At 40.2% G+C, this 18061-nt stretch overlaps 1 protein-coding gene and 1 long non-coding RNA gene across 3 annotated transcripts in view; one reads left to right on the top strand and one right to left on the bottom strand.

Annotated features, from left to right (window-relative positions):
• Positions 1 to 2765: 2765 nt before the first annotated feature.
• LOC109469456 lies at positions 2766 to 5944 on the top strand. 2 transcript variants are annotated; one of them, XR_002140193.1, is made up of 4 exons: positions 2766 to 2819; positions 2984 to 3113; positions 4984 to 5271; positions 5535 to 5944. It is a non-coding gene; the product is annotated as an uncharacterized LOC109469456 (long non-coding RNA). The 2 variants fall into 2 exon arrangements; XR_002140192.1 differs by having other exon boundaries at positions 2782 to 3113.
• Positions 5945 to 10569: 4625 nt separating this feature from the next.
• Positions 10570 to 18061, bottom strand: part of LOC109469462 (alpha-1,3-mannosyl-glycoprotein 4-beta-N-acetylglucosaminyltransferase C-like) — an 8816-nt gene continuing 1324 nt past the window's right edge. Inside the window, exons 2-4 of the mRNA XM_019767981.1 lie at positions 15088 to 15221; positions 12812 to 12908; positions 10570 to 12371 (exon numbers count right to left, since the gene is read on the bottom strand). Coding sequence (XP_019623540.1) covers positions 11203 to 12371; positions 12812 to 12908; positions 15088 to 15221 — 1400 coding nt within the window. The 3' untranslated portion in view covers positions 10570 to 11202. The remainder of the gene's footprint in view (positions 12372 to 12811; positions 12909 to 15087; positions 15222 to 18061) is intronic.

Below are 18061 nucleotides of genomic sequence, written 5' to 3' on the forward strand. Positions count from 1 at the left end.
AAATTCTTTAAAAAAGAGTAACTGTAATTTACTTCCTTTTTTAAACATATTTGTGAAATTATCTCATATTTCTGACAAATATGGTTGGCACTAAAGTAGCACACACGAGGGGCACCCAGTTTCTGGTGCCAATTTACAAGAATGTAGACAAATATGGCTGACACAGGTCTCTCGTAAGTTCATAATTTGCAATTGATTATGGTTGAGTCTACTTACTTCATAAAGGATTGACAAAAACTTAAAGATTTCATAAAACATACCTTTTGCATATGTTTTGATGTAAAAATGCATCACTTTTTTCCTTCATTAGTTCCTGGAACATTCCAAGACTGCACATGCCCTGGAGAGGGTTGGCGAGGTTTCCGAAGTTGCGAAGACCATCGCCTTCCTGGCCTCTTCTGACGCCTCCTTCATAACCGGCGCCCAGGTCTCCGTGGACGGGGGAAGGCACGTGATGTGTCCTCGTTAACGACCAGATCTAAACCCTTACTCATGATGTATACATTTTCGAACTTAACCTTCGCTTCCACAACTGCTACTTACCTACCAAATATCATTCAGATCCATCCACATCTTCTTGAGTATAAATAGCAACAAAAAAAAGCAAATGTACATTTTTCATTTCATTTTACTCAAAATTCATCTCGACTATGGAGCTGAAGAGAGCCTGGTAGTATTGAGCCCAGCTAGTCAGTATTGATGATTTGTCAGTAAGGAGCGTCTGACCATCAGCAGAACGTAGTGGACTCTGGACGTGACGCGATGGACCGTACACTGCCTTCAGAGCTTCATAGAAACCCCTGTAGTCCCCCCATGTCTGCACAGAGTTGTAGCTCGCTTTTCAGCCAGTAGGTCTTGAATTTCCACATTGTTGTCATCAAACCAGTCTTTGTTCTTCTTTGAACAGAACTCAAGGACTTTCTTTAAGGTGTTCAGAATAACATTTTTCAAATGGTCCCAAAGCTCTTCTGGGGTGGGTGACTGGTTGCCTCGAGGCTTGATAGTAGGTTTGTCTCGAAGCTAGCTTTTATTGTGGCAGATTTGAGGCTGTTGGTGTGAAGTCTCTTTCGTGGTTAGCCCTTTTTCTTCGGTAGTGGCTTAAACTATAGGTTAAGCTTACAACGCACAAGGCGGTGGTCAGTCATGCATTCCGCACTACGTAGGCATTACCTTGTGTGGAGAACGTCTTGCAGGTCACGTTGGCGTACGAGGATGTAGTCAATGAGATGCCAGTGTCGAGACCTGGGATGCATCCAGATAGTTCTGTGTCTGTCTTTTTGCTGGAATATGGTGTTTGTTATGACAATTTTTTGCTCTGAGCAGAGCTCCAACAACAAACGACCATTGTCATTGCAGTTTCCAATACCATGTTTCCCGATTACCCCTTTCCAGACTTCAAAGTCGCGGCCAACCCTTGCATTAAAGTCACCTAGGAGAAAAACTTTGTCATTTTCTGGGGTACTCTGTATGAGATGCCGCAGGTCGGTGTAGAACTTATCCTTTTCTGAAGGGTCTGCAAGAAGGGTTGGAGCATATACACTGGAGTGTGGCCTGCTGCTTGTTCAGGAGTGGTAGGCGCATAGACATAATGCGGTCAGAATGTTCTGTCACCTCCAAGCTTCATCAAAACTGCAATAGTTGGTGTTTTTCTTCGTATTCCTGTGTGTGTGTGTGTGTGTATGTGTGTGTGCATGTGTGTGTGTGTGTGTGTGTGTGTGTGTGTGTGTGTGTGTGTGTGTGTGTGTGTGCATGTGTGTGTGTGTGTGTGTGTGTGTGTGTGAAAGAAAGAGAGAGTAGAAGAGGGAGGGAGAGAGAGAGAGGGAGAAAATAGGGGGAGCTATACCTACCCAAATATTTCAAATTGAACTTCAGGCCCTGAATACTTTACCAGCAAATTATACGGCTACGCAAATTAAACGGCTATTTCTCAGAAAAACACCCCCTACCGGAACACTTGGATTAGTCCTTTTGGCGTAAATTAGTCAGCCGAGGATATTCCACTATCTGAAGAGGGTGCGAAACTCCCCAAGATGGAAAACGTTCTGATTTCACAAACCCATTTAATATATAAAGTCTGTCCTACCATCACCACCTCCACAACTACGGAGTATTCACGAACCATCTACCCATGTAAGCCTATTGGATGTTTGTAACATTCAGGAGTGCCAGAGTATACAGTGCAATTTTGCAGAATACAGTGCAATTTTACGGAATACAGTGCATTTTTATTAGTATACAGTGTAAGGCCATGTTGATTTGATTATATGGATGGCATCCTCTGGGAACAGCAAAACTGATGCGCGCGTGCGAATAAAAAAAAGTTTTGCAAAAAAAAGTTGCTTTCACTATGAAATCTACGTGGTCAAGAAGGTGGAAAAAATGGCACAGAATATGTTATGGCGAATAATCTACTCTTCAAATTCATTTCTTTACATTTTTGTCTTTTTTTCCTTTGATTTTGGCATTCTACGACATTGGTATGTTTCTTAATGTTTTCCTTGCAACTTATGGTATATTTTTGCTCATTTCGCAACTGTTTTGCACGATTTACAGTATGGTTGAAAACGTTTTTTTTGGAAACGGCCTAAAATTCATGCGCGCGCGGATGTCATCCATATAATCAAATCAACATGGCCTAATTTAACAGAATACATGTACAGTCCAATTGCACCCCTGATCTTGTGTTCCCTGGAGGTGTGCCAACTGTTGCGGCCCGGTTCTATTGTCTATGATCAGCCATTCGTAAGGACCTTAAATGTGGTGACCTTTACGGCATGCAACACAGGAACTGACTCAGCACTGTGCTAACCTGTTCCACTGTGAGTACAGTATCTGTTCACAAAAATGCTTCTTGCGTTTTAGAGATCTTTTGTAGACTCGTTTGGGATCTAAGTTAGGCTGGTACTCAGTGAAATAGTACTTTATACCAAACCAGAGACGTGGTAACAGTTGTCGGACTAACGACAAATCATGGCTTTTTTAGGACACTATAACGTCACCCCCTCCCACGACACGAAGAAAGCGAAAATAAAGTCAACAGGTGAGAGCCGGTATTCTCAGTCCTACTGCCATACCTGTCTTTCGTTGGTCTGCCAGGTAATCCTGTCTCGTTGGTAGGTAAACTTATATTCTCCACCCAATGACAGTCTTATCTTAACAAAAAGGCTATTATAGCACTTCCTCATAAATTATGCAAATGAGGTAATGATTTGAATAAATTATGTTTATTGATGTTCGCCTTCACTTAACTTCCAAATGTGGCAAGTATGAAATTCCCAGCAGTTACAACTATGAAATTATAAAAAATTCCCATTAATTATGCAAATTAGGGCTTAATTTACATAATCTATATCCTCAGATGTTTTTTTTTCATTCTCAATTACATGTCATAAGTGTTTCATAGCCCTATTATCGAACAAAGCAGATTTATAGAATTTCCTCATTAATTATGCAAATTAGCTCCTGATTTGCATAATTGTCATTTGATTATGTTAAGCATCCCTTCAGCTACCTACATACCAAAAATCACGACAATCCGTCAACCGGTTCTTCAGTTATCATCCTTCAAAAAATTTTCAACAAATGGCCCTGCAGTTCCAGAACAAGCCGCTAGGGGACCCAAACTCATGTCACTTCTTCCCTACTTCAAGAGCTACCTACCAACTACAATTCGTGACCCTAGCATGTCCAGGTCGCGAGATATCAAAACCGGAAGTTCTGCTGCAGTACTAACAAAAGCTGCCAGGGGGCCCAAAATCTAATCATTTCTAGGTCACATTAAGACCTACCCACCTACCAAGTTTCATGACAATGCATGTTTATATATTACTAAGCTTCTTGAGTTATGCTGTTCACAAAACAAACAGACAAACGCTACTGAAAACATACCTTCTTGGCGAAGGTAGTAAAGGGTAGTTGGCTGGCCATAGAGGGCAGACAAGCAGTGTGCAGGCAAGCTGGACCCTCTATGGCCAGCCAACTCCCCTTTAGCAGATTTCTACTTCTATTCATCCTGCAAAAGAGTCTAGTGGAGACTAAAGTAAACTATGACTTACTTTTTTTTCCTTGTTTCTGTAATGGATACGTCTGTACAGTATGAAAATCCCTTCTGTGTGAGTTCAGGCATTACATTGCACTCACAGACTAGACTTCACAAATGAGCTATTCTGTTTCACGGTGCTTCTAGCTTACAACTTCCCCTTTAGATACACGACAGTTCCAGCGTTGTAAACAGTCGCGTTGACATTCGCACGACTGTTCATCATAATTATCGTCAGTCCCATCCCAAATTCTTGTTGTCTGTAAATTTGCCTGTCGAATTTGGCCGCATTACGATTCGATCCTGGGGACTGTATAAAACCAAACTCCTCAGTTCTATACTTGAAACGGGCATCTACGAACTCTGACTTCGTTGTAAGAACCATCAGTCACTTCCACAAAGCCCCGTTATGTATAAGGCCATGTTGATTTGATTATATGGATAACATCCGCGCGCGCATGAATTTTCGGCCGTTTCCAAAAAAAAAGTTTTCAAACATACTGTAAATCGTACAAAACAGTTGCAAAATGAGCAAAAATATACCATAAGTTACCAAAAAAAATTAATAAAAACTATACCAATGTCGTAGAATGCCAAAATCAAACGAAAAAAGACGAAATTGTAAAGAAATGAACTTGAAGACTAGATTATTCGACAAACCATATTCTGTGCCATTTGCTCAACCCTCATGACCACGTAGATTTCATAATGAAAAGAACTTTTTTTTTTTCAAAACTTTTTTTCATTCGCACGCGCGCATCAGTTTTGGGGCTCCCGGAGGATGTCATCCATATAATGAAATCAACATGGCCCAATGGTAGAACAAAACAAGAAGAATTACTACATTAATACCTACAAGGTCTCTTCTTTTTTTGAAACATGGATGAATAGATTTACATAGTTTTTCAATGTATGTGGCCGGAATAAGTATGTTCTTTTTCTAGCAGCAGTACTCAGCGGTATGGCAACCGTGCCGCCTCCGCCGTACCACGGGGCTGTGAACTACCAGGGACAACCCTCAGGGCCTCCCCTACAGAATTACGGCTATCCAATCCAACAAGCCTACGCACATCAGGGTCCGGGGCAACCCTCAGGGCCTCCCCTACAGAATTACGGCTATCCAATCCAACAAGCCTACGCACATCAGGGTCCAAACGCAGTCGGTTTTGGACAGGTTCCATACCCTGTCAATCCTCCTCCTGTCACCACCCAACCTGTCGTCACTCCTTACGGTAGTAGTTTTTTTTTTTTCATATCTTTGTTTCCTTAAATTCCTATAACCTCCTTGTTCCTAGTACTTATTTCAATCGTAGACAGCCTTCTATAAGTTTTTCCGTCACTTCTTCTGGTTTACTCTTCTTGCGTTATCTGTAGATATTCGGTAGCTAAATATATCTGTATATCCAAAACGATGGACACCAACGTGGCGTCGCACACGATGATGACATCTTGAGAAAATGTCAATTCATCTTGTAATTATTGCATATATCGCCAGGTGTCGTCGTAGAGGAGCGTGCGGCGCCCCCTGTGGCCGTACAAGGTACTGCAGCAACGCCTCCACATGATGGTAAAAAGAAACGACGCAGGCATGGCCGCACAAGTGACTGGTGTGGCTGGTGCTACTGTGGTCCCGGATGTGACTGTGACTGTTGTGACTGTGACTGCGGTGACTGTGACTGCGGGGACTGTGGTTTATTGGGATGCTTATGTTGTATTTGCGATTAGGCCACACCAAGTAAATTTTATGGATGACGTCCTTTGGAGACCCTAAATCTAATGCGAGAGGGCGAAAAAAAAAACAAGATGCCTAGATTGGAAATATACTAAGAGACGACAAATGTGACACAGTGTAACAAGCAAGAGGTATTTTATTCATCATCAAAACAGCAATAAATTAGGTGGAACAGCAGTTGTCATCCTGTCCTGTTTCTTTCATCACATTTTCGTGCTCTTTACCCATTTCGCGTTACCGGTTTCACGTCAATCTGACGATTTGCTGCACTGTCGTGACTCTTTGGTCATAGTTACAGGAAGCGGAATTTCTTGGTTTTTTTTTTTTTCTAGGAACAGGCCAAAATCAATGCGATTAAAATCAATGCCATAAAATTTACTTGGTGTATTAACAAAAGACAGATTGTCGTAGGAATGTGCAGGAGAGCCCGGAACCTAAATTCAGCCCACTTTTTGTCAAAGTAGGAACAATCTATAATAAACCCTATGTACTCATTTAATCCTGGTCATAACATTAACTCTAATGTACACGCTTTATGTTCCTTAATTTTCTTTGATACGTCGTATCTTATTTACAGAAAGCGCTCATGTGGACGTTTTAGTTCACTTGCATTGTATTTTGCTCTATGGGGACTGCGACTGTGACGATTGTGGCTTATTGGAATGTTTATGTTCTATTTGCTCTTTAAAAAGTCAGATTGTTGTAAATTTTGTAGGAATCAGTGTCGGAGAACCGAGAAACTTACAGGTTTATTGAAGGCGTCCCCATAAATAACAGTTGATGTTTTAATAGATTTTGGTCGGATTACATGTTTTACATGCACTGTACTTAAGGATGAAAACAACTAATCAATGTAGGTGCAGATGGATATATTGTTAACTTAACGTACTAACTAACTAATTACGTCAGTGAAGGTTAGATTTTAGAACGTTAGGTTTAATTTTGGGGTAACTAAGTAACTACTAAATGAAGTAATGCAATCAAATAAGATATCAAATTTAACAAAATGTACTCCACACTGTAAGAGATATGGATTCTGCCTACTTGTGGCATAGCGGCAGAGTGCTCGACTCGGAACCAAGAGGTCCCGGGTTGGAGTCCTGACATGCCACCGATCTTGTGCCCTTGGAAAAGGTACTTTACACGACTTTCCCGTGTATTGTCTTGTCCTGTATTCGTCCTCTGCGTTGGTGGCGGAATAAAATAAGTTGATATACTGTAACTTGAGTGTGCTGTCACCGTGTCTAGTCATGAAATGTTGCTGAAAACTCAAACTCATACACGGCGAAGGTATGAGGTCATCGACCTCTTTTTACAAATGGATATACTATTCCTTTTCGTCCTTGTCACAATAGATGAGTTACATGCTGATGGACAGAATAGAATAGAGAGAGAGAGAGAGAGTATAGAATAAAACTTTAAGTCCTACCAGCAAAATAAGAAGGGCTGGCACACGTCTTTTTTTCAAACAACAAAACAGTCTTTTATGTATCTAAATTTTTTGGCATTGTGCACGTTATTGCATTCAGAGATATATTCGAATCTGTCTGTAACGTCGAGTATCCTGCAATCTGTTGGACTTGATTCGTGAATAGCTTGTTGTTGTACGTAAATCATACTATGTGTAAACGAGGAGGTTATCTCCCCCTATAACCTCCTTGGTGGCAAGCCCTTTATTACCTCCATGAAAAATGGAGGTATTGTTTTTTGGCGTGTCTGTCTGTATGTATGTATGTATGTATGTATGTATGTGTGTGTGTCTGTGTGTCTGTCTGTCTGTCTGTGTTTCCGCAACTTTGTGGTCAGCATAACTTCAGAACGCCTTTATGGATTATGATGATATTTGGTATGTTGGTTAGTCTTAGGAAGACAAACGTCAAGGTCAAATATGGGCCTCCTGGTGGATGACCTTGGTACTGCAGCAGAACTTCCGGTTTTTGTATCTTTTGTCCTGAACATGCTATGGTCTTGATGTTTTGGTGACAGATTGCTTTTCCTGTCAGGAATAAGTGGTGTGAGTTTGTTCCCCCTAGCAGCTTGTTTTGGAACTGCAGGGCACTTTCTGGCGAAATGTTTAAAAGCCAATAAGTCCAGATAGGAACAACATATTTTCATAATTTTTGGTGTGTAGGTAGCTAAGAGAGAGATGTACATGATTAAATGCAAATTATGCAAATGAGGACTTTATTTGCATAATTAATGAGGAAATTCTATGATTACAGTGTTTTACATTATACTACTTTCATACATGTAATGTATGTAACCTATGGCAGGCAGAACATCAACAGATACTAATTATGCAAATGATGACCTAATTTGCATAATTTATGCAAAAATTCTATGATTTCTTAATGGTGAATAATGGGAATGTCATACTTTGGACATCTGTAAGTTCATCAAAAGTTAACATACATCACGATGCATATTATATATCATGTTAATGCGGAGGTAATTTGCATAATTAAAGAGGAAATTTACATTTACATATCAAGCCCATATTTCATGGAGGTATGAAATCTCGGAATTCTTGTTCTATGCATGTTTTGCAGTATGTTGTCCTGAAGGTTACAATGAGCGGTATGGGCTGTGCTACAAGGCGCGCGTTCAATGACAAAGCAAACTTCAACGTGTCGGCCCAGCGTTGTAGTGAAGATGGCGGCACACTCGCCATGCCTCGAGACAATTCCAAACCTCTGTCACATAGTCGAAATACAGGGGAAACACAGGGGAAACACTCTGGACAGAAGAGGGTATGTTTCCTCTGTGTGTCCTCTCCTCTTTCCCTCTTCAGAGGGTCCCTAATGTTTGTTTTAGAGGAGGTATAGTGGAAGGTTTTCCAATGTGTTTCCTTCTCGCCAATTAGAGACACAAGTCACATGATACAGACTATCCTTTTTGTCCCTTACTGTGTGTTCTAAGGAACTAGAAGGACCATTTCTCTTTCAAGGCAATGCATACCCATTCAGATACAGGTTTAGAAACTCATGAGTCATGAACACTGGTGATAGAACACAGTTACAAATGTACTTGATTTATAAATGATGAATAGAAATTCTGCCCCTTGTATTCCTTGTATAGGTATATATAACTACAGGCAAAAATTTGGAACACTGAAGACATTGTTTCATTCCGTATATATATGTAGGCGAGGGGCTGGAGTCTGTCTGATATTGCAACACAATTTCTGAGAAATGCTGCTGGGCTCTGCTCCTAGGAGTGATTAACTTAAACCAAGACACACAGAGGAAACACACTGGAAACACAGTCTCTAATTGGCGAGAAGGAAACACAATGGAAATGATATTCTGCTCCAGTCAGAATCCTGTGACAGCTCCTTGTGTTTCTATGGGCGGAGAAGTTGGTCACGGATTATCTATATGTTTCCAGTGTGTTTCCTGTGTGTTTCCTTCAGTCCAACAGTGGAAACATAGGGGAAACACATTCTAGTATGTTTCCACTGTACGACATAGGTTTGCAAGGGATAAAATAAGCAACAAACAACTTCCTCGTCTCAATCAAGAACGCCATCAACGAAAATTCTGGCTTTGAGTAGAAGCTAACTTGAATGGATCGATGGCACTGCTCTTGAACATCACTTTTTCAGAGCTTCGTCGATTGGGCTTGGGATCAACCAGACAACAAACGTGGCGAGGACTGTGTTCACTACTTTCACTCTACCTCCTCCCTCCTTCCGTGGTGGAAAAACACGTGGAATGACGTGAACTGCGACGTACCTTATCACTACATATGCCAAGTGGCCCAAGCATGGGGCCAACACTCTTGCAAATAACCAACCTACCAGATCAGCTTGACTCAAATGTGATGTTTTTAGCCAACAATACAACATCAAATGTAAATAGCTACCAATTTTATGGTCAGACGTAAGCAACAACTGAACCCCCACTTGTATCTGGGCATTGCATTTGTCAGTGAGTACTCGAAGTAGGGCACACATAATATGTTCATGGTCCCACACTCATGTTGTTTATTCACCCACGACATTGCCTACAGCAAAATAAGGCATTGCATTTGGTACATATGTACTAACATATATAAGAATATCCATAAATAATGCATCATACATAATGTGCATGTAGCATTAGAAGCAACAGTTTTCACTTCTGCAAAGTCATGTTTGTAAGTTTATGATATTGTTGACAGCAGTGCATCTATCAATAGCAAAGATGAAGAAAATTTTTGTTTGTTTGTTTGTTTGTTTGCTTCTCACAGCCAGTAAACCATACACCAGGTCGTAAGTCATTTGTGCACCAGTTTTGTATAAGTATAAGTACAAGCTGTGTTAGACCTGAGTGTAAGGTTTGAACCACTGACACCAGGATGGACCCCTACTGTCTTTGATAAATGTGCTGGGATCTTTAAAGTGCTCAAGGTGTGGCTCTCCTCACACACAGGACATTCTCTTTACATCCCATCTGAGAGGATGTCCCTACGTTAAGTGAGCAAATAGAAATATGGCCACAACAAGTATATTTTATGGATGACATCCTCCGCAGACTCAAAATGCGATTGGGCCAAAAAAACAACAAGGTTCCAAAATTTTTAATTTTTGACTCAATCATTGTACAAATGGTTTTGACTCAGAGGGTACATCACATATACAACCACCATCACATATCACATCATCAAAGTAAAAAAAAAAACAACAACATTAAATCAGAGCCTTTTCTAGTTTCCTCTCTTCATATAAGGTATCTGCTATCCACCTTCCGGCGTGGCAACAGACATCTTTGCCCATTTTCGGCATGTTGACCACTGTCAGAAGGCAACAAATTTTCTTGTTTTTTCCAAAATCAGGCAAAAATTAATGTGCACGCTGATGTCATCCATAAAAATGACTTGCTGTGGCCTATTATAGGAGTTACAAAGGTCACAACATGAAGGTGTGCTAAGGATTCAAATGCAGAATACGGTAGGGTTTGAACCCAAAACAGGGCTCGAAATTCATTCCTGGTGCACTGGGACACCTATTTGTAAAAATTTTAGGCTCGTAAAAAACTTTCGCCTGCAAAACACTTGTGTTCTCTACATGTAGTTGCAAACATCAAAATAGTAATATATCATTAGATCTTTTCTCAATACGCTGTAAGCTAGTGTACAATCATATGATCATAGTATCTTAAATATAAACCTACATATTAAATATCTTGGTGCACCAGCACACCCCCAGTCAGAACACAGAGCACAGCACCAATTTTGGGTGCATATGCAACCAGTATTTTGAGCCCTGTTAAACCATTCCATTCTAGTGAACAACCCTATACAGCCACTTGTAAGATTGCCTAAAAACTTTGTAATCTTGCATTTTTATATAAAATAACGATTTCTTTGAGCCAGGCGAGCTGTACCAAAATATTGCTATATCTGCAGCTCTCTATTTTTGGACCCTTTCATTATAGACTGTAGGGGGGTCTCATTTAACTGTCCACACGGCAATCTCCTTCACTAGCATCCACACCTGCTGGTCCCTGTTTACTGTCACCTTCAGACACTTCACCTCAAATGACCCCAGTCCCTCCCTGCTTCTTGTCATCACCTCAACCCTCCCGTTCTCGAACTCGCCAAGTTTCACGTACTCCGCGCAGTACGGCGTGTTATCCAGCTCGTTGACAGACACGAGGCGCGGGCTCGCTTCCAGCGTTCCGTTCTCCAGAACGTCCGTGGAATGTTCTACAGAACCGGTCTCTACGACGATCCTAGCGAGCCTGGCGGGATCCTCGAAGAGAACGAAGAACGCCTGTCCGGCCAGCGGACTCTTGGCCCAGAGGTATCCGGGCTCGGCGCTGTACGCAAGCTGCGGCTTGAACTGTCTGAAAACGGGAATATTCGTGCTCACCGCAGCCGACGGGTTGTCAGAGTCGTTATACCTCCTCTTCAAACTATCCACAAAGAAGGAGTCGACCAGGTTCTGCTGTTTCCCTGACAGAGACGAGTGTTTCCCGATGTGCTGGAACAGCGAAGGCAGGTGGAGGAACGACTTCTGATGCGGCAGCAGCTGTATGAAGTAGCGTATCAGATAGTCCACTGGCATTTCCTGGTAGAACAGCATGATAAAGTCTGCAAGTCGTTGTAAATCGGACGACTTGAACAACTTCCCGATGAAACCAAGCTCCGAAAACTCCAGCATAGTCCAAGCAGATGTCTGTGAGTTGACAAAGTCTCTGATTGCCTTCAGGTATTTTTCCGCTGATATTACGTCATCTTCTAGCTGAAGATAGAACTCTGATAAATCGCGACAGTAGCTAAACAGGAAGGCGAAATCGACGCACTGCTTTGACCTCCATTTTACCCTCTCTTGTGTGTCGTTAAAGTTTTGTTTCAATCCCTCCAGTTGTGGGTAGAAAGACTTGTGCGCCTGAACAACTTGTATAAAGCCATTGCTTAGATACCTGGAATAGTTCTGCTGAATTTCCAGTGAAAGTCTCCTGTTGTAGTCTCTGTCCAAGTCTGCCAGGAAGATAACGATAGTGACTTGTCCTCGATCACTCTCTGGGGTGTGCTCTATTAATGAGTTCAGGGTGACGTCCAGATAGTTTGTGTTATTCTCTCTCTTTACTGTCGGAATGCCGATTGAGAGAAATCCTGAAAGGGGTAAAATAATACATTCCACGTCAATACCTTTGGGAAACATCTGTATCTGTATAGCCAGTATAATCGCCTTTTTGGCATAACACACACAACATGACATATTGTATTTTTACGTAGCACACCAGATTTAAAGTGATATTATGTAAGATATTTGGCGCCAAAACCGTAAATACAAGATAATAGATAATATGCAGTTTGCAAGAAATCTGCAAGGTGCATCTCCTCTTTGCTTACTTTTACTAAGAATATATAATATATAATATATATAATGCACCTAACATTGCACCTCTGACTCCAACACTGCCATTACACACAAGCATCAGGTTAGGTGAAAACTTTGGAGCACATTGTAAATGTTTCTTTATTTCTTATCAGAGCTTCTTTATATATATATCCATCAGAGTACTTAGTCTTCTAGATAGTCTACAGTTTACCTTTGGTCATGCGTGGTTTCCCCCAAACTCTGGCTGCTTCTATATCAACAACAGCTGGTCTGCTACAGCCCTCACTGCTGCCTCTACTGGACCTCTCCTGCAAGAACAACAAGTAAAATCTGAGTTTTTATACCTCTGGGCTTTTTATTGTATATCTTTATATGTAATTTGTTATATATAGTTGATGGTGTTGAATTTTTATGTGTTAGAGAAGATGCATGTGCACAACAACAATTGTTGTGTGCCGCAAGACTAGGCCTAGGGATTTAAACAAAAAATGTATCCAGACCGGACACCCCTCTTTCCGAGGGGTCATATACGTGGACCAGGCCGAGAATATCTTAAACACGCCAAAGGTTGACGGTCGCGACCATTTTCACGCTCAAAGGGGGTGTTCTGGGGCCACCAAAAAGCACCATTTTCATGCCGAAAACACAATAAAAACAAAAGAAAGTGCATCATCTACAGCCCAATAGCAAAACATATACCGAGTCCCAAAACAATCCGTCCACCCAAACGCGAGAAACAGCTGCGAACATGAAAATCTAAATCTCTCACAAAACCCTTCCGCGGCTTAGGATGTCTCCTCCCCCGGAGGTAAAAAGATAAAAACATTGCTGCATAAAACCTGGTATCTAAACCATTGTATTGTAAAGGATTAAAATTTTTAGTCTACCAAAATAACAGAATCTTTTACATATTATACCTTTCAGATATGCTTATTAGTACTAATAATTATGTAGGATTTGGTGCAGTTTATCATAAAGTACTAGTTACTGTTAATTTAAAGCTTTAAGTTCTTCCCACACCAGGTGGTGCATAGGGTGGCACACATCTCTGGTTCAATAGCCCTTGGACCGCACAGTTGTGCAATCATTATAGCAGGGGGCTAGTTCACTGGTAGTGGTGTGTGCGTTTACCGTTACCATTTCCAAAATGCCAAGCAAAGCAGAGAAATTAAATTAAAGCAGTATGTACTTAGTACCTTTTCTTAAAGACTTAGGTATGACTTTACCGGGATCGAACTCATAAAAAAGGAAGCCAATGACAGGTCTAGATGGTAGGAAAAGTCATGGTCATCTTAACCCTTGCTAATAGTTTAGTTTACTTTGTTTAGGATCTCCATTAGTGTGAATTTCACAATACTCTTCCTGGAGTGAATAATCAATGGATCATCAGAACAACAACATATGGATGATACTGTATGTGCTGTACTAATACCAGCCCAGAAGAGAACAAGAAATGGCCATCTCCGTAAATAATTTCATCAGGTTGGAAGATACTTAGACTATAGAATTTTCTTCTTACACAACCAGTAAGGTTCTCACCTACTTTGGCATTAAATAGCGGCGAGTTGCAGAACTCCAGTCAGAAGCTCTGAGGAAGGTGTCTGATAGACATCGAAATGTAAGCAGGTGAGAACCTTACTGGTTGTGTAAGAAGAAAATTCTATACTCTAAGAAATGGCCATGCCTTCAAGTACCAGAGTTATCAACCAAGCTTAAGGATTGGGGTGTGCAAGAATTCATTCTTTCCTAGAACTATCGCAGAGTGGAACTCGCTGTCACCAAGTATACAGTAGGGGCATTATCATTAAATAGCTTTAAACAATGTCTAGAGTTACAAGTTCAAGGGTTAGGTGTAATATAGCCAGCTGCCGCCGCGCCGCGTGCCTGCGACGCTTATGTGTTACGCCGAAAGCCGGTTATACCAGCTGTACAGATAGAGATAATTAAAGATGTGCAACCCAACAATTGTTAGGCACCGCAGGCCTAGGATGAAAGGATGAAGAGGATAAGTAAGCAAAACAAGAATAAGAAATTGGGCTATGACTCAAAGCAAATCCTCACCATTAAGCCTATGGTGGTAACAAGCATAAGCTAAGCCTGATCTCTTATTGTATAGAATGTTTTATTTGATTTTGTATAAGTTATTTTGTCTCTGCTGCTACCTTTCAGTTATTTAAATGGCTGATCAATTTGTTATATTTATCTTTGGAATTATGATCAGTTGGACATTATGTTCTATTCAGTTATTTAAGTTATTTATACCTTTGTTAATTTTGTGGGCACCTTTGTTGTTTACGTACAACGCTGGATTATGTTCAGATTATTTTGTGTTTTTTTTGGTCGACCTCTGACCTCTCCTATTGATTTTGAACTTACTTTATTATTTTGTAATCATCATTATGTACAAGTTTTGTTATCTATGTTTTATTTTATTGACCCCAGGAAGAATAGTGCTTTTAATGGGGATCGAAATAAACAAACAATTACCTTGGTTGGCGGCACCACAAGTTTGTCTGGGACTTCCTGTCGCAGGAGTCTGTTGTTTAATATCTTCATGGACTGGATCAGGGTTTCCTTCTGTACCTCACACGTCGGGTCCACTTGCTGTGTGAGTAAAGTACCTGCCATGCAACAAAAAATCTTTATCATTAACTAGAGAAGTAACATTTGCAAAGCAAATGCATAATGTTTACCTTCGGACATGGTCTGCCCTGTTCAATAATTTTACTCAAACACATTCACATACATGTACTACTAGTATATGGTGACAGGAGCAGAGCAGACCATGAAGTTTGCAACATTATGTAACCAGTCACCATGGTGACAGACATCAACAAATCATATCATTGGCCAGGTAAGAGGCTAGTGTTTGGAGAAGAAGAAGAGGGAGAGGAAATTGGATAAAAACAATATGTTTTCCTTCGGTAAACATAATGATAATTGTAGCCTCCTTTGCAGGCATTATTACACAACTTCCTGATCAAACGTAGATCACACATGCAGCATCAGCAGCTCTGGAACTTCGTGTGTGTGGAAGGTGGAAGGCATGGTGTACTAGGGTTGGTGGCATACTAGAGCTTCTACATGTGTGTGATCTACATGTACGTTTGATCAGAAAATGGACACTGTGTTACAAATAAGCGCCCTGCCCCCCCCCTTAAAAAGGGGGACCAAGGAGGCATATTGGCATGTCACAAAACTATAGTGACTAAGAAATTCAAAAGGTCTTACACAACAATACATTTAAACAAAGTCTTGGGAAGTGGCTACAAATGGATACTACAAGTTACTATTATATGGATAGATTATATATTGAGTAACATATCATATCTGCTTACGTATATTTTGTAGGCCAATTTCTGTACACTTTATTTTATAAGTGAGATCATATCATCAATACAGGAACATATTGTAAATCATATACTGTATAGATAGTAGTGGTAAGAAATGTAATAAGATAGTTTAGTTTTGTTGTATTGTTGTATTACTGCCACACATTGTACCATGTACGATTGTCAAGCAATAAAGTTCATAAGTTCATATTGTTTAGGCCACACCAAGTAAATTTTATGGATGACGTCCGCGCGCGCGCATTGATTTTGGCCTGTTCCTAGAAACAAAAACAAGAAATTACGCTTCCTGTAACTTACTATGACCAAAGAGTCACGACAGTGCCGCTAATTGTCAGGTTGATGTGAAACCCGTAACGCGAAAACAGGAAAGGACGACAACTGCTGTTCCACCTGATTTATTGCTGTTTTGATGATGAATAAAATACTTCTTGCTTGTTACACTGTGTCACCTCATTCAATTTGTGTCCTAACATTTGTCGTCTCTTAGTATATTTCTAATGTAGGCATCTTGTTTTTTAGGGCCCTTCTTGTTTGTTTTTTCGCCCTCTCGCATTACATTTAGGGTCTCCAAAGAACGTCATCCATAAAATTTACTTGGTGTGGCCTTATGTATACACTACTGGTTCTACTCTCATCTGCCGAATAAACATACGGGTACGTTTATTTTTTTGGGCCCTAACATCCACCCAGTACGTTCTTATTTTGCACAGTACGTTTATTAATTTTTTGAAAACCAGTAATTTTTTTCAACTTCGTGTGAAAAAAATTGACAAATCATCGATGTGAAGACGTTTATAAACGCGTATTGTAGCGAGAAACTTGTCATTTTCGGGCCGGTTTTTGCAATCACCGCGTGCATAAATTCGTCTGAATGTTCTATTGTCATGGGTGGTGCTTATCAAAATACGAAATATTAAATGCCCCTTTTTTTGTCTATTTCAATTCATAATTGCAAATAACAGTTAAAGATTTGTGCATATATCAGTACAAGGCGCATTTTAGTACAAGAGACACAGGTTACCCGTCAATTCTGGTAATTTTCCGGGGGGTACGTTTATTCCGGGGGTATGGTTATTTGATTTTGAAGATTTGTCCGGGGGGTACGTTTATTCCGGGGGGTATGTTTATTCGGCAGATGAGAGTAGCATTCAAACAATCTTTGATGTAAATGCCTATTTGTATCAACATTTCCTTCTTCTGGAAGGTAAATTAAATTCATTTAGAATGAATGAATGAAATTCAATGAATGAACTTTATTGCTTTACAACCGCAACATGGTACAATGTATGACAGTAGGACAACAGATTTAATTTCAATTTAACCCTCAACAGAACACCTTCCCGGACTGATTAATCTGTACACCTGGGGTCCGCGCGGGCCCCAGAACAGTTTTTTGCTAAATTTTATAAATTATCAACATGCTACCAGCTCAATTGTTTTGCAAACTGATGTGGTAACCTCTGTGTCCACATTACATACAAAAATCATACATTTTGAACTTTTTCTATTTTTTGGTGAAGACAAGAAGAAATACCCGATTTTTAAACCCATTTCAGACTTAAGGGGCTTATGAGGCCCAACTTTGATCTCAGATAGCGGCTAAACGGCTTGCGCTAGAAGTATCAAATTTGGAGACCTTTCTTAAAATGTCTCTGGAAAAAAGTTCATATAAGTTTTATACTAGTAAGTTGATGTTTTTTTGTGTTGCCATGGCAACGGGTTTCTAGCAGGCAATTTTTTTAAAAATAGAAGTAATTTTGGTTTAAACATAAAAATTTTCCGGGTTTTTATATTAAATTACACTTCTTTTCAGACATTAATACCATCTTACATAATTAAACATAAGTTAAATCATTTAATATGCATAGAATATGCTAATTTGATGACGTCATTGGTCAAAATCCAATATGGCGGACTATATTATTGGCTCTGACGCCATATGACGTCATAACTACACCAAAGTTATTAAAATTTAATTCTTTTACTACACCTTTCTCTGAAAACTTTGTAGACATACGATGAGTGCATAAAAACATACAAAAACGGAAATAAGGTAATGTATAAGAACGCCAGTGAATCCATTATGATCGAAAGCCGGCTGGGGGTCC

The sequence above is a fragment of the Branchiostoma belcheri genome, unplaced genomic scaffold (assembly GCF_001625305.1).
Source record: "Branchiostoma belcheri isolate BF01 breed outbred unplaced genomic scaffold, Haploidv18h27 scaffold203, whole genome shotgun sequence".
Lineage (NCBI taxonomy): Eukaryota > Metazoa > Chordata > Leptocardii > Amphioxiformes > Branchiostomatidae > Branchiostoma > Branchiostoma belcheri.